Here is a 25656-nt window from a genome sequence, read left to right as displayed (position 1 = left end):
CTTAAATGGACCTTTTTCACAGCAGACATTTTGACTTTGCACAGGTGTGACCAATAACGTTAACGATGGCACCATACTATTAAGACCCCGTACACACGTAGCCGGGTATCTGCTAAAACGAATATATTTTTCTACGTTTGGACCTGTCATCCACATGAAAACGCATCATAAACGCATATTTAAAAAAACTCCGGGCAAAGTGAAGATTTGCGAATACTCCGTTTATGCATTTGCGTGTAGACAGAGATTACCGGAGTTTTGCGTTTTCGAACGTCACAATATGCGCCAAAACAACAACAAATCTGCTCTGACATCAAACGTGCGACCTTTGTTTACTGCAGAAGCATGGCTCCGAGTGCCTTGAAAACTGTGGTGGTGTTAATTATTGTGCAGGCGCTGTTTACCTCTTTCATTTTACAAGCCCAACTACTGCTCCAAGAGCACAGGCGACGGATAACATTGTCGGTGATTTGTGATTCAAAACGTAGATGTACGGTTATGTGTGGAAGGGTTTTTTTTCGAAAATGAGGTAGTGTGGATAAAAGTTATTTTATAAACAGAGGGGGGGAAATATTCGGTTTTAAAAATACCCGGCTACGTGTGTACATAGCCTAAGTGTCCCTGTAAGTGATGCCAGTGAGCGAGCATGCGCAGTACCAGAGCTCCCAGTCACCTACATGGAGAGCAGCCATCACACATGTTATAAACATATCCCACCTGTATTTTTCCTTCTTTGACAGTTTAACATGTCTGCTGTGAAAAGGGTCTCCAGCTGACACAGGCACCATCACATGAAAACTGTTATTTCTTCACATTCTGTTGATACTTTAAGTAATTTTTTGCATGTTTTCAACTAAAATTCTTACATATTGCACATGTAATATAAATGTAATATAAAACTACCACAACGTTCACATTGTACACATGGTGTAAGCACATCAGTGATCTGTTAGCCTTTCAATTGTAAGGCTAACAATGCTCCCTCAGCTCGACTCAGTATGATTATGAGGATTTGTGTATTTTACATGCATGTTTTAAGGATGATGAGCTTTCTCTCTCAAGATGATTATTATAAGAATTAAATCCAATCTTATTTGAGCTCATTGCAAACAAGCTCCACTGTCCAATGAGGGCAGGATTAGATGTTTTTGTGGTTGCCAGGTCGTGGAGGTGATGGGGACTGTGCAGATAGAAAATAAATATTTGAAAGCAGCAGCAGCAGCAGCAGCCCGAGCCTCTCGCTGGTGTGTTTGCAGTGTGAGAGGCGGTGAAGTGCAGGAGTTGTCTCGACTCTTCAGTGGCCAGTTTGACGGCCTGCCTGCGTCCTTGGAGAGGAAGAGCTGCTGTAATTGGTTTCTCAATGAAGGATCATCAGCTGCTCCCCGGAGGCTCGGCGGACTGTGGCGTGGCGCTGCTCTATCAACCGTCCGCTGGCCGCCTCTGAACACCGCTTTCTGCTCGCTTCTTCTCAGATAAACAAGTGGGCTGTGGAGGGGATCCTCGGAGCATCATCATCCTGCGCGTATTTTAGAGGGGGTGGGGGGGGATCTGTGTGTTTTCACAACCTGAGCGAGTGGCTGGCTGGGAGTTAAATCGCTTGTGTCCTTAATCGCGGAAAAGTTTAACGCAGATTTCAACATGAGTGACCTGGAGGACGACTTTGCCAAGATCCTGCTGCTGAAGGAGGAGAGGATACGGGACCTGGAGAGGCGTCTGGCGGACAGGGAAGACGAGATTCACGAACTGAAGAGGAAATTACACAAATGCCAGTCTGTTCTGCCCAGCGCGCAACTTATTGGACCGAGGACCCGCAGGGCGCAGGGCATCTCCGCGGAGCCTCAAACGCACCAGGACCTGTCAAGGCAGGCGTTTCGGAAATATGCCAAGTCCGACTGGTAAGACTCTTTGAGCAGGCTACTTTGTTGTGTGCCCCGACTTAACACAGCGTTTCTTTCCTCCCACAATCAAGCTTGGTCATTTGAGCGGAAATGTGATTTAAAACATGCGTTCACACTCAAACAAACACACTACAGTGTCCTGTCTCCACAAAGCGTGTTTTTCCACCTTTCCTCTCTAAATGGGAGATGGAGACGTTTTGCCATGAATGGACGAGCACTTTCATTCTTGGGGCCGATGACGCAGCTCCAAGACGAGCTTCAGAAAGAGCTCCTAATTGATCAGATCCATCATGGCAGTCCCTCAGGACACAGGCGGGAGGAAGTGCGATGCATTATTGGCTTTTAGTAGCTGGACGCTGAGGACCCGAAGTGCATGTCTGAGGATATTTAATACTCCATTAGAAAACACTTTGTTTGACCATATGCTTCCTTCATCACCTTTAGGTGCTCGTTTTAGCTTCACAGTATGTTTTCTCTTGATTTTTGAGGGTTTCATATGTTTCATTATTCGGCTCCACTTTAACACATTATTTGCCCTCCAAAGTGTAGAAGAGGCACTGCGTAGGTGTTGGAGAAGAAATTCAAAGTCAGAATTTAATATTTACAACAGTAATGAGGTGATACATACATGTTTCCCCCCATAACTGAGTAATCAAGCTGTTCTCAGAGGAAAATAAGGTCCCAGAACACTGTTTGAAGCTAGAGAGGTGGCAGGGTCCGCCACATATAGACAAAGTAAAACAGTATAAATTGTGTTGTCCTTTAATGTCAGTTTATCATGAAAACAGAGCGTTTGTTTATTTAGTTTGTGTCGGCACAAAAGTTCTTTCTCCTCAGATTTAAACTTATTTCCCAGAATTAAATAATGCACCTTTAATTCAAGCATTGAGCACAATGGGTTCATATTTTCATTTTGTTTTAAAAAGCAAGCGAGCCTCCTCTCCCTACGGTCCTGATGACTTTTGAGGGTTTCATATGAGGCCTCTGCCTGAATCAGCTCACTCAGTTTTGGTCTTTTCAGCTGAATCCTGCTGTAATTACTTCCAGGAAAAGTTTGAACACTCTCTGTCTTAATATTTAAATTTCTCAGTCTCTATTATCACAACCCCATCAGGATGAATTACCTGTCATAGCACACAAACACAATTGCTGACTCAATTTATGCAAGAGACAATTGGGGTTAATTTTGTTAAGATGGCTAGACAGTTTCCACTCTTCATTTGCATTAATAAACTGCAGACAGGGAGGATCCACATGTGCACTCATTAACCGATGTTCAGTGCCCATAAAAAGTCCACAAAGAGTCCTGAGGCACAGAAATGACTTGAATGAAGTATGGTGGTCATGAATGACCAAGGTTCATTGATAAATAATGACAAACAAGCCACATTCAAGAGAAATAATCACTGATCGTCTGTAGTCGACCTTTCTATGGGACCAGGGTTCATTCAGAAAATGGTCACATTGAGCGTCGGCTGATAAGGCACAGTAAGTGCTTGAAATAACCTTTAGCGGACAAATGACATGTGAAGTGAGTGAGAAGTGAATGTGTTTGTGTCTGGAGGAAGAGGAGGGCCTCCACCTGCACCACGCCATGCCCGCTGGGCTGCCGAGGGGTCGGAGAAGTTGTGACCCCCATTAGAGTCAGGACGTGGCACCAGCCGGCGGGCCGCCCGGCTCATCGGATTACCGCAGCATGGAGCAACGGATCCTGTTTCTATTGATCTGCATAGGAAAAGGGCTGAGCTGGATGGTTAGAGAGGTGAAATTTAAAGCGCAGAGGTGCTTTGAAGGACAGTGGGTGGGCCTTTTGATGATGGGTGGATGTGAGGATGCAACACTGGACCGGGGGGCAGAGCCTGAAACCCCTGCCTCTACCTATCATCTTCTGCAGTGTCCTAATATAACGGATATGGCGGAGAGTTTGCTGCTGCTCCAGCTTTGTGCCCTGCGCCCTCCTCTTGACGAAGATAAGAGAAAATATGAAAGATTTAATTAATTGGGGGGAGAAAGGGGACGCTTTGGCTTTATAAGAAGAGTGATTGCAGTTATAAAATATATATAAAACTGTTATTTTAATGGTTTTATCAGACACAGACTGCAATGGCTGTTAAGCAGCTGTTCCCACGGTCGCTTCATCTGCTAAATTCTCAGAGAGAGCTGAAATGTATAGCTTTTTTAATGTCTGTGATGTCTGAAAACAGGTTTTGCATTGGTTGCTAGGCTACTGATGTGCATTTGTTTTCACTCATTGCACGCAGGACTACTGTACATGTCAGTATTTGCAAGCATACATCCTACAACACTTATGGATCATTAAGAGTTGGACATTTTTGCCACCCTGTTGTTGTTCGCCTGTGACGATGCACTCAGCCACCACAAGAGGGCAGCTGTGATCTTCTATCAGACCAGCTGTCTCTGTCCAGGCTTGTTTACATGCTTCTTGTCAAGAAAAAGATGCTTTTTTTTTTTTAGCACACCAACATGCGCACACACCAAACACACCTATCCTTACAGCTAAAGTAATCTCCCTTTTGTCCTCGCTGTCAGCCCTCTGACTCCCCATCCTCTCAGCACAGTAATTGCTGCTGTAGCCTCAGTAACTCCTCACCCTATCAGATTGTCCTTGGCAGTTTATCCTCCTGAATTTGTCCAAAGCGCATGAGGCCAAATGCTGTTCGCTGAGCTTCAGATGACTCATTGGGATAATGTGGACAGACACCAGCAGAGTCCACGAGATTAGATGAGGAATGTGGTGGAGCTGCTGTGGAGAGCTGTGAGCCTCAGCAGCTTGGGTTCGACCGTCTGTTTAATGATTTTCTTTTATTTTTATTTTGCCCCGAGCACCTTTACTTGCTTCGCTTCAGGATCGGGCACAACAGTGAATAACTGGACAGGGACTGAATTACTCGTCTCCACTTTTACACACATTATTTGCCCGCCAAAGTTTAAAGGGGCACGATGTAGTTTTAAGAGAAGAAATTCAAAGTCAGAATTCAATATTTACAATATTAATGAGGCAAATATTTATCTTTTACATAACTGAATAAACACGCTCTCCTAAGAGGAAAATAGGGGTCCCCAGAAGCAAGAAAGGTGGCAGGGTCCGCCAAATATAATAAGATATTATTTTACAAAGTAAAACAGTATGAAGTTGTTTTGTCATGAAAACAGAGAGTTGGTTTATTTATTTTGTGTAGGCACAAAATAACTTTCTCCTCTCATTAAAAATGTCCTTCCCAAAAACTACATAATGCACCTTTAATCAAAGCATAGAGCATACCATAATGGTTCATATTTTCAATTTAAAAAGGCAAGAGAGCCTCCTCTCCCAATAGCTCTTGTTTATTTTTACATTGAGGTTCATTAAGTTTCCATCACCCTCAGCTTCCATTAAGGCTCCTCTGCTCATCTATTTGTAACTCACAGCCTCGGGGCAGGTAGCGGAGGTATGATGACATGGTTCCTCGAGCAGTGGCTTTCTCACTGAGTCCATTATTCATGTGAGACAAGCGCGGCTCCCTCTGGAGTGCCAGTCAGACTGCACCGTGCCACAGATTCCTGTAGGCGCCCTTCTCGCCATGCGCTCTCTCCGGGTCGCAGCCTGACGCACTCGGGGAGGACGGTCATCCGCTGTCACACAGCCGAGGGAGAGAGAGAGCGAGAGAGAGAGAGAGAGCGAGGGAGAGAGAGAGAGAGAGGGCAAACTTTGCGTGATTGTGGTTGAGACGCTTTCACCTTGGCTTTCACCGAGCATACCTTCGCTTAAATCCCGAACACCCGCTGGATCCAGGGAGGAGGGAGAGGAGTGAGGAATCCCCCCCCAGGAGAGACAGGGGCTGCATCCTCTGAAGCCGTTCATGCCGGATAAAGTTTACGAGCAGCGTGGTAGAGGAGAGAGGATAAAGACTCAACTGCGCTCCTTTCGGTAAACTTATTGGGAAGTCGATTGGAAATGGGGACCTTGCGCGACCTCCAGTACGCGCTCCAGGAGAAGATCGAGGAGCTGCGCCAGAGGGACGCGCTCATCGACGAGCTGGAACTGGAGCTCGACCAGAAGGACGAGCTCATCCAGAGACTACAGAACGAGCTGGACAAATATCGCTCCGTTATCAAACCGGCAACCCAGCAGGTCCACAAGCAGAGCGAGCTGCACGAGCAGCAGCGGACCAAGAGGCAGGCGATTTCGGCCGAACCCACCGCCTTCGACATCCAGGATCTTAGCCATGTCACCCTACCTTTCTATCCAAAAAGCCCACAGTAGGTGTCAGAATATAAAACGCATTATATTCGCTATTTTCTGTCCTATTTTGCGTTGGCCGCTGCGCTCCGGTGCAGGTTCGTTCACCCTTTGTCACCTTTCTGATTCCTGTGCGTAATTTTACGTGTGGCGCAGCAGGTACGGCACCTGTAGCACATATGGGTGAGGTGGTATTCTCTAACACACACACACACACACACACACACACACACACACACACACACACACAGTAGATAATGTGATAGGATGCCGTCAATTATGAAAATGAGAGAGAGAGAAATGATCAGGGAACTGTCATCAGTGACAGCTATCAATGAGATTATCAGAGCCCAGTGATAAAAGGCTGAGTATCAATAATCCTGATTACAGCCCAACATGAGAGAAGAGAGAGATTAAATGCCATCCAGTGACAGGGAGTAATAGGTTTTAGAGCAGCTCTGCATAATGTACCAGTGTGTATTTTATACAAGCTGTGCCAGTGTGACAGGCAGCCTTAACAGGCTCTCTGTGCATGTTTACCTTATCATCCGTCTTGAGCTCGCCTGCCTCTCTCTGTCTGTCTTCTTTTCAAACTCGAGCAAACACACTTCCACCTTTCCTGCTCAACTCGATCTGGTTCTCAAACTGGCACTAAAATAGCCCTGTGTTGTGAAATGAACCAGCTGTCTGTTGGCTCTGAACTTTAAGGTTGTGTTAATCTGGATCAGGACACTTTCTTTCCCCCCTGGTGGACAGGAAGAATTTTTGCCAAAAAGTATTAACATTTAGCAAAATTAGTACATTTTCAAAGCGTTAAAATGCATACAAGATACTCAAGTCACCCAACATCAGCTGATCGGAGTGTTCAAATTAAAATCATTGGCAGATTATTGACTTTAAATCCATTATAGCATCATCTGAAACGTTTCTATTCTCAGCCTTTTGCGACTTTGCAGCGACATCAGAATTGTCAGATGTGACTGTCATTATTCTGTCGATACAAACAGACAAAGCTCAGAGGATTTCATCAACAAAGATCCAAAAATAAAATGGATTATTCATCTGAGCAGGAAAGGCCATTAGTCTTTGTTATACCTGTCAGCTGGAAGTGTGTTAGAAAAAAACCAATAAGCTTTTCTCGTGTGTTTCTTTGTCTCACGGACATAAATAAACGCCAGATGCTTTGGAATGGCATACGAGGTTAACACAACAGTTTTCATCCCAAAGCTTTCAACTCTATGTCCCTGTTTCCATTAAGAGATTTCCAAAAGAGGGCTTTAGTGAAAAAACAAGACAAACAAGATCGCCGCAAGATTAATTTGTCCTGCATTTTGATGTGTTTTTTTAACCCCATGAATAATATGATGCCCAGGCTGTAATCATCTGTCAGTGGTGAAATGGAAGTTTGAGATATGACAATGAGAGTAATGAGTGACAGCGGATTTGAATGATTGCATGATTCCTGTTGATAATCCTCACAGGGAATCTGAAAGGAAATGACATGGTAGCACTGAAAACTAACCAAGAGGTTGTTTGAACTTCCGTAAAAGCCTCTTAACAACAGCTTCAATCTTCTGCTGAGCATCTGCTGCAGCTTTTCACACCCTCGGCCTGACATAGGACGATAATTCTCGTCTAATAAGCAAAAGAGTTATGATTGAAAAGCAGACAGACTGTTGAATGCAGATGACTCGAGCTCAGGCGCAGTTCTCTTATTAGTTTGTTTGGACATGTGTGCTTCAGCAGCTCGCAAGAGTTCATGTTTTTCTCTTGATACTGCAATTTATTTGAAGTTATTGTTGTTTTTTTTGGACTTTTCCAATTCGTGTTATTTCTCAGCTGAGAATAGAGTATTTCTTAAAAAAAAAAGAAAAATACGCAAGTGCCCTCCCGGGATGAGAAATAGCTCCATTACATTTTCATCTTGGTTTGGTTATTGAAGCGTAGCAGTACTGCCTGTTGGATTTGGCCAAATGTTTATATTTGTCTTTCATTCCCTACCACTTTATCTTCTTTACAAGGCCCATAGAGCGTTCATTATACATAAGCTCTCCCTCTTTCTGCTTCTTATTTCCGTAAGCCTCTCCCACTTTTCTGCTGCCCCTCTTCTTTTTTCCTCCTAAAAGAGCATATTTTCTCCTTTTAAGGAAAGCTGAAGTTGCTCAGCCCCAAACTTCACTAGTGGATGAAGGCAAATATATCATCCTCACAAAGAAGAGGCCGGCAGATGTTTTTACAAGGGTCTGGTTGGTGCACGCTGCTCACTCAATGAGGCTCAAGTCGGGGGGTCCTGAAATCTCGTTGGTGTAAATATAACAGGAACAGGGTCAAGTAGGCAGATTTCCACTGTGGAAACTAATTTGTTCCTGTTAGTTTACAGAGCCCTGCCGTCTCTGGATACAATTAAGACTACTTTAAAGCACCACTAACTCAGTAAGAATCATTACAGTAAAAAAAAAAAAAAAAAAACTTCACTTCACACCTTTATTAAAGTCCACTCCCAAATACCTAATGAGAGCTGTCAACATTAAATCTGAATCTCCTCCTTGAGCAGTGTCTGCTGAAGAAAGGGAAGAGGGTTTGGGAAGCACAGTGCACATCTTAATATAGATTGAGGGGTGGGAATTTAAAAATAGGTTGAGCACCTCAGTCATTTCTTTTTTATTCCCAGGAGTAGCTTGTTCAGACTCTCAAGGGCAGGATAAAACATATCTAATGAGGAACCTTAAGATCACCACAGTTGCTCTGTTGGAGGAGCAGCTGCTCTGTGCTACAGTAGGTTTAAATCTGTTAAAATTCTGAAACTTTGAAACCTTTTCATGTTTCTCATATCTGTAAATTGTCTAACAAAAGAGAAGTTAAAAAATGACGCTGCAACATGAAGCAACCCAATTGCCAGAACGATGTTAGCTAAGTACGGTTCTGCAAAACAACAGATAAGTTCAAAACTAATGCTGATGTTCAGGTTTGATTCTGTATTTCTCCCTTATCACAATGCAGTGCTTGTGCTCTGCTTAGGTCCAGGTACAAATATCACTTGGTTAGGGTTAGGAGAACATTGGGGTTTGCCTTAAAATACCTGTTTTGTTTGCCAAAAAAATGCCTGGAAATGGTCCGACTTCCTGTGAAAAATAGTCAGTTGTTGGTTGCCAGTAACGTGGCTGGTGATGGCCTGTCTTCCTGTGAAAAACATCTGTGTTGGTCACCATAAAAACATGCCTGGAGATGGTCTGAAATGTCCCCAGAGGCTTGGACTGCACTTGCTGTTTTTGGCCGCCTTGTATCTTGTAATTACGCCACCGCTGTCCTGTCCACCTGCTGATGTACCACATTTGGTACAAATGTCAACCTCAGATGTATCCGTGGTTTGCAGAAACGTTAACTGCTAACATTATATCCTGGTGACTGGGCTGCGAGAAGACAGTGTTTCAATATTTTGTACAGTGGGAGAAGAAACACAAGATTTTCTGACCGAGATTAATATGTCAATCCAGAAAAATCATGTGAAACATCCCTGAGAAATCCAGCAGGAAGTTACTCTGTTCTACTTGTTTGTACTTAAGTAAGTCATTTGTTTTTCCCCCCAATAGATTGTGACAGCTAGCTAATGCTGGTCTGTAGTAATTTAGTCCCTCACTTTGATCCACAAACATCACTGCTGTCAGTAAAAGCAGAGCTGTTTCGGAACCACAAGCCTCGAAGCCCTGTTCGAAAATTCATCACGCTGTTGAATGCTAAACACAAACATTATGAGGATGATAGTGTCAGCGATATTTCAGCAGGCTATCTGAGACCCACACCAAAACTCTTTCAGCTAACGGTGCAACAATGATGCACTTAAATGATCTGTGGTGTAAAGATTTGCAAAATAGTGAAGACCCAATTGTAGACACAGGCGAGGCAGGCAGGTAAAAGAAGAAAAAGTGAGCTTTAATGATAAATCCAAAAGTCCATTATCCCAAATCAAGAGAGCGAGCAACAAAAGGCAGGCAACGGAAAGTCCAAGAAAAAACTAAAGAGAAGAAACCAGAAGCCACAGAGAACAAAGCAGGAACACTGAGGGCACAGGAGAACCGGGAGACAGGCATAATTAACAGATACAGGTGCATACACATGGGAGGGAAAGGACAAAGACAGGAAGTGGAAAGTCACAACATGACACATGAGAATATAACTACAAAATAAAACACGAAATAACCAAAAACCCAAACCATGATATATAGATGCTGGTGAAGATAGACATATGTATTCAGCTGTGGAAGCTGCTTTCTCAGTGGCATCAGTTTCTTTTCAGATTTGATAATGTGTCTTGGGATTTAATGCAGAAGCATGCAAGTGTCCTTAAAAGTTCTAAAAACCCACATATGCCCATAGAACTCAGTAAATAAATCTAAAAACCCTGGGCACGGCTGATATTGTATCAGAGCAGACATTGACGTTTTGTTTGTGTAGTTGTGTTACTGCAGATTGTGTAGGATGCTGCTGCAGGCTGAGAGCAGGGCAGAGAAGCCTGTGTGTGGTGGGAACCCTGCTACGTAAAGGCCCTCCAGGTTATCTGCTCTTCTAGCTATAAGCTCTCAGGTGATCAGTTTCTGAAAAGGGCACTGAGCACAAAAAAAGGCACGAGGCAGTTCACCAGTGGCTACTATCAGGGGATCATGGAGAGAGCTCTCTGTCTTTTCTATGAATTAGAGTGTAAAAACTCCACTACTACTCAGTAGGAGGGGACTCCTTGTGGGATTAACCTTGATACATATAATTAACCTCATTCACCCAGCTGACACTCTGTCAAGACACGCCACGCAGCACTCAGCCGAGCGCCTCTGACTCCGCTGATGACATGCTTCAATGATTGAGTGATCTTGACTCACTTGACATAGAGTCCGGTCAGATTTCTCTCCCATCTCTCGACACTTCTTTGTGTCCAAATCGATTCGGACTGACGCTCGCTTTGACGTTTTTCAACCCTCTCTGCGCCTGGCCTTCATTCACCTGTTGTTGTCAACATGTGGACACTTTGAATGAATAATTGTCCGCCAATGATTAAAATGATAATTTCACCTAACGTCCCCTTTCATAATGTTGCCACATTACCGTCATTCGCCCTTGCTTTTCCTCTCAGCCCGCCTGACAAAGTGCTCTTTCACCTGCACACAGTGCTGCACCTTGACAATGGCACATTAGCTTTACAGTTAGTCACGTTTTCTCCTTCCCTTGCATTGGCATTGCAAAAAATACTTACCTGAGGAATGCCCTAATGACTCCGCAGTCCGAAGGCCGATTTGGCTTTCAGAAAAGCATCTGTGAAAGGAAAGCATCTGCTTCCATTAGGCATGGATTTTTGCAATTTATTGACTTGTTCGAGCGTTTGCAGGGAATAAAAAGCCTTCACCTTGACATCTTTGAAATGGAGATATGTTTTTGAACAGCTGCTGTGCAGTTTGAGTGAGACCTTAATTGCTTTTGAAATTAGCAACATACCAACCTGTTGAACTAGTCAGCATCCCTCACTTGCTTTTAAGGAATATTTTTTATCTCTGCCAGACATTTGTGTCACACCGTATTTGTTTTACCTTGTCTCCAGGTCTAAGGATCTGATCAAGGAGGCCATCTTGGACAATGACTTCATGAAGAACTTGGAGCTGTCTCAGATCCAGGAGATCGTGGACTGCATGTACCCTGTGGAGTATGGAAAGGACAGCTGTATCATTAAGGAGGGCGATGTGGGCTCACTGGTCTATGTCATGGAAGGTAAAAGCACACGGTAGAAAGAGTAGAATAACCCTTATAGAAGAAGCATGTAATTACATAAAAGAACATAAAATACAGTATGTGTTAATATAGTATATTAAACTGGCAATATATATGTTGTTTTGCTTTTAAGGAGACATATAATGCTCATTTTCAGGTTAATGATTGTATTTTGGGTTACTACTAGAATAGGTTAACTTGCTTTAATGCTAAACAAAAACACACATCAGTTTTCTCATGCCACTCCCTTCGTCTGAAACACTCTGTTTTAGCTCCTGTCTCTTTAAGGCCCACCCTCCCAAATACTCAGTCTCCTCTGATTGGTCAGCTCACAAATGCCTGAGCCAGCACCACTTACAACAACAGAGCAGCTTTGCTAAATCAACTCTACGTGCCAAACTAGCCATAAGGCATACATTATGCTAATGTGTGACTCTGTGACGTAGTGTGATGTCACAAAGTCATGGAATTAAAGGCGGGGCTACTGACGAGGCGTTCCAGCTTTATTTTCTGTGGGAGAGAGGAGCTTCTGTTGGTGTTTTAACTTTCAAGATATTTTCCATGCACAAGAGCACATAGAAAACATAGGAAACAAACTAACAAGCATGATACGTCACCTTTAACTTATCATTATAAAATAAATGCTGCTTTCACAATAGAATCAGCGTTTGGATTGGTTCCCTATAAACTTCACTTTCACTATGAAACTTTGTCTGCCACTGTGCACGAAATCTCCCTGGAAAGATGAAGGCTGACAGATGATCCAGTCAGGCCTTCATGTCTCTATTATAGACTCAATGAATGAATAAACTCACATTTTGTCCACTTTTGTTAGTAGTTGTGACTCTGAGGAAAACTACTTTAAGTATTAGTATAATAGCATGAGTATATGATAAGTTAACTGGATCTGTAGGGCTGTGCCTGGAGATATTAAAGAGGATTGTCGTGACAATGAAGGAAAAGAAATGAAAGAGCATTATTGATGAGTTTCTGAAGGGCGATGAGCTTAAACTCAGAACTACGACTCTGTGATGCCGTATGATTCACTCACATCCCATTGATTTTATTTTGAGTGATGCTGTGTGCCTGCTGTGTCCTTATGGTTTAGCTGTATTGTTTCAGCATGTGGTTTCTAGATTCATTTTTATTTATTAGTATTTTTTTTTTTATAAGAGCACAGATGATACAGAGTGTAGGAGCTCTGATGACAGGAACAGCAGCACAACGTCCACGCTCCCTGGAGCTGATGGGATTTGTGGAAAGGGCATTCTTGCTCCATGATTTGTGACAAGCGACAGTGCCATCAAATGCTTGGAGATCCATTGTCCCTGACAATGGATCTGACCTCAGGGAAAATAGCCTCAGTCAATGCCTGCACATTATAATTGAGCATTATGTAGAGGTGAACTTTGACATTCGGAGACAAAACACAGATTGAAATATAGAAATATTGAAAGTATAAATTCTCAAAAGCTAAACAACATGGCAGGATGAAGTGAGAGAAAGAGAACAGAGAAAGTGTGATGAATAAAGCTGGAATCTGTTGTTGGTATATATTTTGTTGGTGGCATTTAAAGGTTAATATTTTTCTGGGAAGACGACTACTGATATTGATTGCTGCTCCTATTGTTTCATTTCTGCCATTTGATTATGGGGCGGGCAAGACATTTCCTGGACCACCCATTTGGCTAAACATTGTTAAGAATTGATCTGTGGGACTAAAATAAGAAGACAGCAATTTTACTAAACAAAGGAATAATTTTTGTTTAGTTTATTTCTACTACTAATCTATAACTCTATGAGCGTATACTCTCCAGGCAGAGGGAAGGTTGGATATTTCACATCTGAAAGGACTCCAGAGACAGGCAGCATCTCTATCTGGATACCCGTAGAAGTATTATGGATGCTTTGTGTCTTCATGTGTCTTTAGAGAGTTACTGTGTCTGAATTCAAAAACCTTTTGTGGCGCATATAAGAACTGTGACTTTAAAGGTTATTGTGTTAGGGAGATGACTCAGTCATATTGATCAGTACAATAACTGTGGTCTTTTACTGTGTTTTGGATCAATACAAGTATTTGACAGTTTACTCAGAAAGTTATGTAGAGGGACAACTGTCCCAGAAGCTTTAAATAATCACAAATAATTATTGGATGCAACAAAATAACTACAAAAAAGAGGTGCATGTGCAATTTAAAGCAGCACATATTCAAAAAATTATTTGATGCATCTACAAATCTACCTACATGGGGTTTTAGAGCCGTCCGAAGGTCCATCAGCCTGACGTCCTTTATATTATTACTAAATGTAATCACAAGACAGCAACTGGAAGCTTGTACGTATTCTGCATGAAAACAGTGAAGGCCAAAAGCTAAGTTTAATTAATGAACTTACTGGTGCATTCAGATCAACTCCATCATAGCTTAGTGAGAAACTTGGTACCGCTAGCCATCTGGCTACTAGCCAAAGCAAAAACAACCCCAAAACATAAGGAATCCCAATTTGTCCTACAATCCCCAATCTTAGTACCTAAAGGCAGAGTAAAACACCTGGTTGATTAATAGGTAGGTGGGTTTTGTGTATTACTGATCTAGTAGAAAGAATGTCAGTTTTGAAGCGTGTCAAGGGGAAACACATATCAACGGGGGAGCGGACTGTGAGTGAATGTCTGTCCTTTCACTCTTGTTTTACCTCTGTGTCTGTCGCTCTCCCTCTTCTCCTTCATCAGCACGGTTTCTTTTTCTTTTGCAGTGTAGCGTTTCCACAGTTTTCCCAGTTCTTCCGACGTTACCTGCGGATAGTGACCGGGGAAGACAATGCCTCTCCCTATGAGAGGCTCATTTTGGTTGCACAATGTCAGGCTTACTTCCTTTCTGGCGTAATTCAACCCTCACATTCTTTGAAAAATCCAGCCAGGTGGCAGACTGAACAGCAGAGTGAAAACGAGGCTTACAGGTTACCAATATATATGCGGATGGTGTCATTTTTCTATAGCCATTACACTGTCCATCAGTATTTACTTCAGAATGATAAGACGAAGTAAACAAGTTGTCTATGCAGGACTTTTACTTGTATTGAGTATTGTTGGATACTTTTACTTTAGCACAGGATGTGTGCACCTTATCAACCATCCTTTACATCCCTGTTGCAAGAATGATGTGATGTGTTGCCCTTATCTGTAGACTGCAGCGAGAAGTCAGATATGTAAAAAGTCCTACATGTAGCTGGCATTAAGCAAATGAATGCAAATTACAACTGTGGCCTGTACTGCTGTGACTTTTGGAATTTGTGGAAGTATTGGAGGCTGTAACAAAATGAGAGATTGTATTTTTATTTCACTTTTAGCCAAGGAAAGAAACTATAAACCACATCCTTAGTTATTACATCATCGTTACCTCAAGCAGCTGCTGATCCAGTGGCCTACTCGTCTGTAGGTAGTACGTTGATCTAAATCTCTCCCTGTGACGAAGGCTGTGAGAAGAAGGTTGTACCAGAGGTGACTCGTCATGCTAGGGCACAGTTGAGCAAGTGTCACACTGACATGATGAATAGGTTCCTCTTGAGCTCAACAGAAAGAGAGGAACAAATGATAGGAATCTGTAAGAGAAATAATTGTTGAGGGGCTCTGTGATTTCCTCTCTGACAGTGATAGAGGAAAGAGCTGTGGCGTAATTGGAAACGTGGCTTTAATTCAACAGTGGTCATATGCCACTATTATCAAATGTGTGGTTTATTATTTCACATTTTCAAATCCTTAGTGAAGGCTTTACATATTTATCTCCAGTGAACATCTTTGCCTCCCTTTCGTCAGCTTCCCTCTGGTGTCCCCGTGTGTCCCTTGTCTGCCGTTGTCACCCTAACCATCCATGGCCTTGGCTCGCTTTGCATAAAAAACAAATGTTAAAAGCGTTAGCCTGAGGGGCGACGACTTTGTGCCAAGGTCTGTGAAAGCCCATCACAGACTGTGACTTTTTAATCCAGCCTGACAGTACGTCTGACTGTGCCCTGCCGTGTCAAACACACACTGTACATCATTTTCTGAGCAAATGAAGTGTTAGCCGCTCGGGCAGTACAGCCATTTTTACTGAGGCTTGGCAGGCTAATCATTAACGTTTTGCCATGGGGCTGGCAGTGTTTATCATGGATCTTGTAACCATATGAGGCATAATTAAACCGCACTAGTACAAAAAATATGATAATAGTCTCATATTGAATATGTCATTTTATTTTATGAGAGCATATTGTAACTTATTCTCTCCTACAGAGAGATTAGGCTGTTAATACTCTTCAGAAACACTTCAGTGTATTAAGCTGCTGTTGCAGATGCACCTGATAATTAAAGATCAGACGGAACAGAATGCATCCTGGCACCGGCGTGCTGCTATGATGAGGCTGCCTGCTTGGCCGTCGCCGCCTTAATGAATGTTTGCTGTATTATCGTCGCATCCACTGGGCTGTAACTGACACCGGCCCTCCTTAAAGTACTGATTGCAACTGAGCCAAAAAAGCTCACGTTTCCATGGAGATGAGTGAGGATTTTTGATTGGCCGTGTCAGCCGCGAAGACCCGTACAGGTGGCTAATGATGATAACTAGTTTAATCACATCCAATTACTATCAAGTACTTCCTCGCCAGTAACACCCTCATCATTTCTTTCATAGTCATTCTTCAACTTAATCGTATGAAGCTATGTATGCTAATAGCTATGTAGCTCTGGTGCTACCTGTCCTCTCGGGACATTGCAGGAGTGCTGGTGACAATTATGAGTAAGCTCGTTAAAGGTGTAACAGAGCCTAATCCTCAGCTTTGAGAATAGATGTGAATAGAGAATAGAGAATTAGTTTGGATGGCATTAACGCACTGAAAACTGGGCCTAGACCAAAATACAAATCTATGTAGAGCACATGATCGGTTTCGTTTGATTTTTAATGAGATGAGGTGATTATTGTGCCTGTCGGCTGAGGAATCTTAAAACGTTTGTGTTGTCCACCAGAATAAGCTCATATTTAAAGACTGGACATGAATCTTGGACTGAGTGACTGACCTGTCTAATCTGAAAGTAAGCTCCAAAATGCTTATCTTCAGGGCTGCAAGTAAGTTTTCCTTTGTCCAATTATTACCGTTTCATCTGCAAAAAGTATGAAAAACCCCTCAGTTTCCCACTGCCTAAGCAGAGGTATTAAAGTTGAATGTTTTCTCCCACCAGTAGTCCAAAACCGAGAGACTATGTTGCCGAGACAGTGACTTCAAATTTTGGCATTTAGAATAAAATTTGGCTTTGAAAACTGGAATTGGAGTTGTGGGTAGTGAGTATTTATTTTTTTTACGCTGAATGTTTTTTTATTTCAGCTTCATCTTTCTGTCATCATTTCAGGGTGGGCTGTTAAGAATGAGCAGGTGGCCTCCTGGTTGTTTGTAAAAGACAAAGAGAAACAGAGTTTACACACTGTACCTGCGGTGTGGGAGTTCCATGTGAAGTCATCATGAAGCCACTGCTGAGAGAATTTGGGGCATTTTGGTTAAACTGCCCAAATGATTAAGTAATTATTAAATTTGCTGCTGATTTCATTTCTGTTGATTGATTAAGTGATTATTTGAGGATTTCTTTCACCTCTGTTATGTTTAAACATTGCCCTTGTGACTGTGAAGTATAATTGTTTGGTATTTCTGTATCTGCAGTTGGATGAGAAAGCTGAACTGAGCGTGTTTCTTCTGTTTGACAACTTTATCGCACTAACAGGATGTATCTGGAGGATCTCCTGTCTGGGTTCCCTGTTGCTAACTTTCTGTTTATATTTGAATATTTACTTAATATTCCTACTTTGTCTCGTACATGCCGTCCTGTATGAGAAACAGGTGCATTAAAAGAAGAAAATAAACCTCGCCAGGAGGATGCGGGCATACGTGATGCTGACTCTGAATTATGTATACTTTCTTCCATTTGTTATCTTTTAGGGAGAACTAGCTCTCTGGCCTCCCTGTATATTTTATCAGTTTGACTTTGCGTACAGGCTGGGCAGACAGAAGAGTGAGGAGGAAGAGCGGTGATGTTACAGTGGGAGTCGGCTCCTAACCCCCAGTGCTCACACTACATTGACAGTTTCTTTGACAGGTTACACTCTTAAATGCAGCCATTCTGCACTGTGGACCATTTTATCCACGTGCAGGTGTTCAGGGGATTGAAGAATACACCCAGGATTTGACATTTTCTCAATACAAATTGGTTTGAGTCCCAATTATTTTATCTGACCTGCCGTTAGGTAAGGCAAATATAATATTCTGACAGATTTCTCCAAGAAGACGTCTGAAGTGAGGCTTAAATAGCTTCCTTTAATGTATGAATGACAGAAGGCAACAATGTGCTGTTTGGAGGCTCCTTCAGTTATTTTCCTTTTCCTGCTGCTTTTACTGAGACAGACCGCTGAATAACAATGTTCACCTACAGTGGCCCAATATTTCTCTCATAAGGGGAGTATCTAATGTTTTCTTCACTCTTATGATATGACACTCAAGATATTTGTGTGTGGAAGCATCAGATGCTGATTTGTTTGTGTATGTCTAATTAAATATAAAACAATACTGGGAGACGAGGTGCAGGTGTCTGTTTACATATCATTTCATGGCATAATTTATCCTGTGATAATCCCCTTTAGCATCTGCTAGCACCTTATCACCTCTCTGTCAGCTGGTTCTCTACCTTACAGGCGGACTTATTAAAACCTGACATGAAAACTGACCTCCATAGCGCCTCAGCGTCCACTATTTTATTTGTTTTTATACTTATTAGCGAGCCCTTGACGAAGTCTAACAGCCCTTCAACCTAAATTGTCTTAATTAACTAGGCTCCAGCCAATATTAGTAGTTTCATTTAAATATGATATTTCAACGTGAAATATTCATATTGTATTTTTTTCTGTTCTTGCCTTGTCGAGGCTTTTAAACAGCCGTGATTACAGACTCCTTTCACTCGTATTTTGACTGTAATTAATTTGTCAAAATAGGAACAAAACACACAATAAGCAGAGAACTTGTTTGATATTGTGACAATATTGTTATCATGAATTCTTTATGCCACGATAATTGTGTAGTGAAAATCTGATATGCTGACAGCCGTAGCGGCAATGATTAGCTGATGGTTGATAGGCCGGAGGGACGGGGGGAGGGACGCTCTGCTGGGCGCTTTTCTGTCTTTGGTTGTTATGTCTTCACTTGGTTAGGTTTAGGAATGTGTAGGCTGATGAGTTAACAGTTTGAATCGGGCACAGAAGCTGTGTCATGTGTAGCTTATTTTTGAATACGCTACACATGAACACACACGTAAACACAGTACTTGGGCTGTTGCAGTCCCTCCTGCTGTTGCTCTTCTCGGGCAATGCTCGTCCTTGGAGCCACTCTTTGCGTGTCTCTGTACTAAGGGAACCGGACAGGCTGAGCGTCTGGAGCGGTGTGTGTTGGCAGCCCAGCCTGCGTTCTCCAGCCCATCCACTCTGCCTGCCTTGCCCAGAGACACAGCTGCGAGCCAAATGGATAGGTGTGTTAACCAGAGAAAGTAGAGCTCACAATCTGCTGAATCACCACCGCTGCTGGCTGTTTGTTCAAGAAACCAACTGCATAAAAAGCAGAATCAGTGAGTAGATTGCACGAGCCAGATACAGTTGAAACCCTCTATGCTGAAATCTGTTCAGCGCTGCTGTGAGCGTCCTTCCCTCGTCCCTCTGGCCCACCCATTCTAACTTTTTTGATAATCGATTGACCATTTCAGTCATCTTTCAAACAAAAGTGTCAAAACACTTGCTGGTTCCAGCTTCTTAAATGTAATCATTTCCTGCTTTTAGTTGACATTTATGATGACAAAACGAGCGGTTCTAGGAAATGTCGATGAGCATTTTTCAGGATTTCTTTGACATTTTATAAACTACAGTAAATGAATCGATTAATCGAAAAGTCGTGGTAATCTCAGATCAATCAATACTCAGTACTCAATACTACTGGCCAATACTACTGAGAACCAACTAGTCTACCGGCTGACTGAGTATCGAGGCAGTTTCCTAAAGAATCTGTACGAGCCAAATTGAATGAACGTCTCTGTCTGGGATTTTGACAGCAGTTACGGTTTAAAGGACTCATGCCCTCGCTGTGCTTACGGCTGGAGTCCCTCTGTGCTCACTGGCCAATGAGGCAGGATAAAGGGAGATGGGCTCCTCGCTCATCTTGAGCAGAGCATAGAGATGTAATCAACAGGGGCACCTGAGTGTGACTCAGTGTCAGAGGTGTAAAAAGACACGATACATAAAGCAAATTAGTCTTAACTGCTGCTTCTGTTATTGCTACTCCTACTGCAACTACTGCAGCAACCGTTGTTAATGAATTACAGCTGATCTTTGTCATTATATTGATATATTTGCATATTAATAAGCTGATATGAAAACAGAGAATGCATCAGGTTACAGAAACGTGAGTGCACAAACCCACTGCACTGCATTGTTGCCTGGCAACTTAACTAATGTGGCACGGCAAAGTAAAATGTTGAGGCTCACAGATTTTGGTTTGATTGGCCCCGGAGAATACAGCATGTAGCCAACACTCGAGACTACAAGTGTTGCTTATTGTATCTCGACAACACTGTACAGCTGCCAATTTTAAGTTAATAATGAACCCTAACCTCCCGCTGGGGCTCAGACTCACCACTGCAGCAGAAAAAGGCGTCACAGGGAACTCAATTTCAGCTACAGGGACTTAAATCAAATGTAACTTTGCCTCTGTGTGTGTCGTTGAGTTCTCTCTTATGTAACATGACGTGCAATACAATTACTACCACGAGATTGAGTCACCTATAGCTGGCCCGCTTCAAGGCCATCGGCTCTCATGATGACTCTACTGAGGTTCCTGGAGGAGGTTTATTAACGTGTCATCTGGGGAAAAGGTGAGGGGTCTGTAATTGGATTGACATTTAAACACTCTCCAGTTACATCACACACATACACACATCAGAAGTAAGTCAGGATCAGGTGTTAAAATGTGGTCACCCTGAGATCTTCCTACGCTAATGATGAAGAAGCAGAGAATTGACCAAGCGGCAAGCTATTGAATTAAATATGTCTGCTACCTCAAATGTCACAGAGGGATATATCAACATACTAATTTTGAAGTGTATACACCCACAGTAAGTGTATGTGTGTGTGTAACAACTCTTTTTATTCACTTTGCTGACAGCATTGTTGATGCAGCAGGCATGAAAAATCTATAATCGTGAAAGAGCCTGCATAATACATATATTTTTAATCTTTCTTGTGTCTTGTGATTTGATTTCTAATTCAAAGCTGTGAAGAAAGCAGTGAATTAACAAGATGCAAAGCATCAATCAGGGCTTGATGCTTACTCTTTCAGTGTTTTTGAGAAATGACAGAAATTAAGTGTTTTTTCTGTGATACAGTAATATGATGAGATATTTACAAGCAAAACAATTAAATTTATTTGCATACTTTTGAAAACGAATATCTGCTTCAAACCATATTCAATAATTATGTTATTATTTATACTTTAAACCCTAAAAACCCTGACTGTGAACTTGTGTTGTGTTGTCAGTTCACTGTTAAACATTTAATTTTCTCTAAACAGACAGCTCTGCTCTGCTGTAAAGCTATGAGCTCCGTCAGCTGTATGTTATACAGTAAGCGCCGCTAGCAGTTAGCTAAAACTCTAAGTCTATGCTGCTCACCAGTGTCTGAACGCTGACTAGCTCTCCTCCTGCCTCCTCCTTGTGGTAGGTGTAGACAGTAGTAGTGAGTTCAGTGTGTCATTTGCTAAGCAATAGTCTGTTCATCCCAAACACATTTTTCTGTCACCCCTGAAAGGCGGGAGGCTGTCAGCCTTGAGAGTGGCTGCTTGTGCTGAATTTTTGGTTCGTCCTAATTACATTTTACAGTTCGCACACATCTATTTTTAGTCTCAAATGTGAATGAAATCCTCGCACTGTCGAACCCTGTCTATAGATCAGTGCTACACCAGAAATGTTATTCATGAACAGCAGTGAAAAGAGATAGAGAGCGTGGAGGCAAAGAAGCAGGAATTTTCTAGACACGGATTCGGGTGGCTTATTGATTCTCAGTGCGTTGGGTAAACATCCACCTGCATTTGCTAACATAGAAATAGCCTGATGATCCAAAGTAATTCTATCAAGATGAATTTTACTCCAGTCATTTATGTGCAAATAGTGTGTACACTAATAATCTAACAGATGCACGTTAGAAAAAACACTCTTTCTGGCAAGTGTCTTCTCTCATTTGCCCTCATTGCCTTTAACTCGCTCCCTTTGTCAAGTTCCCTCTCTTCAGACACACATCTACAAGTTATCAATGCAGAATGCTCAAATACGAGACCAGAGCCATGCACGTTTACCACGATCACTCCATTTCATTTTACCGTCTTTGACCCCAATCTGTCCTTTTGTCACCTTCTTTTCTCCACTTGCTCATCACTTCTTTTTTCCCTCTGCTCTCCACCCATCTCCCCATTTTGTTCTGCTCCTTTTTCTTAGTATCAACTGCCTTTTCTGTCCCGTTCCCCCCAGTTCACAGTCTCTTCTTTGATTAGTGTGAGACAGGCTTTGTTTTTTTCCCCTGAACCCTGGAACAAGAATTGATCCCCATTTTCCCTCCACAGAGGCAGATGAATGCACCTCAGAGCAGGAATTAATGAGTAATTTGTGAACGATCCCTGAGCCTTTATCCCCTTTGTGGTTAACCCTGCTTCTGAGAGTTCCTCATGTGGAAAGACAATCAAAGAGGTGTGTGTGTGTGACGTAAGAGGAACGGTGGAGGAGGAAAGAAAGGCAAAGACGCACAAGCTGAATAAATTGCTTTTACTTAGGTAGGTATAAACTATACTGTATTGTAAGCTTCCTGCTGTGAGTATGTTGCATACGTGTGTGGGGAGACGGTGGCCATAGACTTGGAGTGATGCCGAGAGTCTGCTGTGGCTGGATAAGCTCTGCGCTTTTCTGAGGTTCAGACTTGAGGACACAAGATAGAGTGTGAGTAAGCTGCTCTGCTACAGTGACAGACAAATCCCTCCCTTCACAGCACACACACATGTACAATATATATATACAGTATATATATATATATATATATATATATATGTATATATATATATATATATATATATATATATATGTATATATATATATATATATATATATATATATATATGTATATATATATATACGTGAAACAGCTGCAGAAGTATAGAAATTGTTGCAGGCAGTGGTTGAGGACAGTATTCTTGGCTTTTTTTATTAAGTTACTTGAAAAATAAATGGAGCTCTGAAAGGCCAGTTTAATCAATCAATGTCACTGGGGTCATGGTTTCTTTTAAATTTGTCTTCTCTCACTGAACACTTTTTTTTTATTGAGTTAGAATTCACCTCTTTGAACTCTTTTTGAACTTTAAACCTCTGCCAAATACTTTCCACTCCAATTCTCACACTTGTGTGTGATTTTTTGTATTATACATATACAGTCGGAGCATATTGCTGTTGTATCTTAATTATCTCAACTTTTCCAAAACTGTGAAAAACAGCCTTGTTTTTAGCTTGATAGCAAAACAATTCTCGTATCTAAGGGACTGTGAACAGAGGTTAAACAATTCTCAGCCCATCGCGCAGCATGCAATCTTAAAACAATTGGAAAACAAAAGGTGAGTCAGATATACAAGGTTTTCAGAACAGAACACAACAGAACGTGACTCTATGGTGCACCACTCCATAGAGTCACCCTCCTCTGACATCACGCTCAGGGTGGGAAACCCAACTGTGGTACTGCTGTGTTCCAGATTGCAAGCCGTATAAAACGTTTGGAATCTGACAAATTGTTATCATGTCACTGTTTCACATTGATCAGCAACTGAAAAGTCATGGATAGTGAAATTCTGGAGAGACATCAGGCCATTTTTCAAGGTAAAGCAGCATATCTGATGACCTATAGAGTGGTGTAGTTTGTAGCCCTAAAACCTTGAAATCAGTTAGCATTTTTGCTCATCCGGTTTCCTCGTCTCAAAGCCTATGAGGTTTTTGAATTGGTTTTCGGTTAAATGCCTTAAATAATGTGTGTGGTTACCACAGGCTGACACTCTGACACTCACACTCATAAAATACATCATTAAATGTCCCACAGTTTAATCAAAAACTCTTCCGTGTGTTAAAAACAGTTAGCAGTTGCTAACAAGTGTCCAAATGAGACTACAGAGGTTGTCGGGGACATTTAACATCATCACAGCTAACACGGAGACTCACTAGTCCTTACAGGCCCACTTTAGTTACAAATTCTATTCTAACTCTAATTTAACAACTTGTACACTGAACAATTCATAGAAAACTTGTATAGTAATTGTGTAGTAAGCGCTTAGTGGTGGTGACGTTTAAATCATGAAGCTGCAGCGTCGTCTGTTTATAGACTAACATTAGCTTTTAACTTCTAGTTCTAGCAAATGGTAATGTTAGCTAGGGAGTGGTTGAATGCTAATGTTGGCTAATAGGTTATCAAATATGTAGTTTTACCTCAAAATATGGCCCAATGTCTCTCCAGCTTTTCATTGTCCAATCATTTTTCAGTGCTACTCAACCAGTAAGTGATGAAATGGTATGTTCTAATACACTGTTCATATTGTAAATATTATGTATCTACATACGATGTATATACGTGCCTATTTCTATTTGTTACCTTTCATTATATTGTTTATTTTTTACTATTATTATTGTTTATTGTAATATTACTGTCCTTTGGCTGCAGTGACACAGAAATGTCCCCGTTTGCGGGACAAATAAAGGAATAAAAGGAATTCTGATTCTGATAACATTACATTATTCGAGAATTCAAGCTGCCCACCATGAGCACGACGTCAGAGGAAAATGGCCACCTTCTAAATGGGGTCAGTTACTTATCAAGTACTCAGGAAAAGCACCAGACTTTGAAGCCAGTTTTCACAGTGGCCAAACTTTGTAATTACATTGTCACATGATGCATGGGGGCTGAAAAATGCTTTTTGCCATTAGCTTACATTGTGAAAGAAGCGTCACAGCATCATAACCCCCGTGAAATTGCTTGTTTCACTGTAATAATTTGATCCATTCGGGCCAATGAAATTTGGAAAGTCTAGAAGAGTTGCACATACAAGTTAGCTGGGTGCTAAAGTGGAAATTAGCCGGCTCCTTTGGCACAAGTCTCTATTCACATCTCTATGGGCCGCACTACATGGGAGATTGAATGGATCTTGGATCATGACTTGATTAAATAGATTGTGATATTAGATACATTGGTTTATGTTCACATACCTCCAAAACAGTCAGCATGTTAGCATTTAGCTCAAAGCGGTGCGTACAGCCTCACAGAGCCACTAACATTACCGCAGTCTTGTTGTGCATGTGTGCTTCTATGCATGTAAATACCGTGTGCTCATGTTTGTGTCACCATTAGTGTCCCCGACACTCTGAATCTAAATCTCCCTGTAAATGCCGTCTCATGCCTGTTGTGATACAGCTGGCTACTTAAATGAGAGCAGGCTGTGTAAATAAGACAGGCCCATTACTGTAGTACTTCAGCTGCCATATTAATCTGTATTCTGATTTTGAAGCTGTCTAATTAAGTCTGGTCTGCATGAAAGAAAAGCTACAGTATGTGCACATGGCATTGACGCTAACTGCTAATTACGATGCAGTGATTTGGTCTGTGAATACAAAATGATCATTGTCACTGCCCCCTGCTCAGGCTAT

The 25656-nt window shown here is 41.9% G+C and overlaps 1 protein-coding gene across 2 annotated transcripts in view; it reads left to right on the top strand.

Annotated features, from left to right (window-relative positions):
* Positions 1 to 1442: 1442 nt before the first annotated feature.
* The window catches only part of LOC311270556 (cGMP-dependent protein kinase 1), a 99604-nt gene continuing 75390 nt past the window's right edge, over positions 1443 to 25656 (top strand). Inside the window, exons 1-2 of one of the 2 annotated variants that reach the window (XM_084375508.1) lie at positions 1443 to 1895; positions 11723 to 11889. In XM_084375508.1, the coding sequence (XP_084231634.1) occupies positions 1639 to 1895; positions 11723 to 11889 (424 nt within the window). In that variant the 5' untranslated portion in view covers positions 1443 to 1638. Of the gene's footprint in view, positions 1896 to 5606; positions 6159 to 11722; positions 11890 to 25656 lie in introns of those variants that run through there. The other variant, XM_084375507.1, reaches the window with a different exon arrangement.

Source organism: Pagrus pagrus (assembly GCF_965226575.1).
Source record: "Pagrus pagrus genome assembly, chromosome: 15".
Lineage (NCBI taxonomy): Eukaryota > Metazoa > Chordata > Actinopteri > Spariformes > Sparidae > Pagrus > Pagrus pagrus.
Note: the sequence above shows the minus strand (reverse complement) of the source record. Positions and strands in the feature narration are given on the sequence as shown.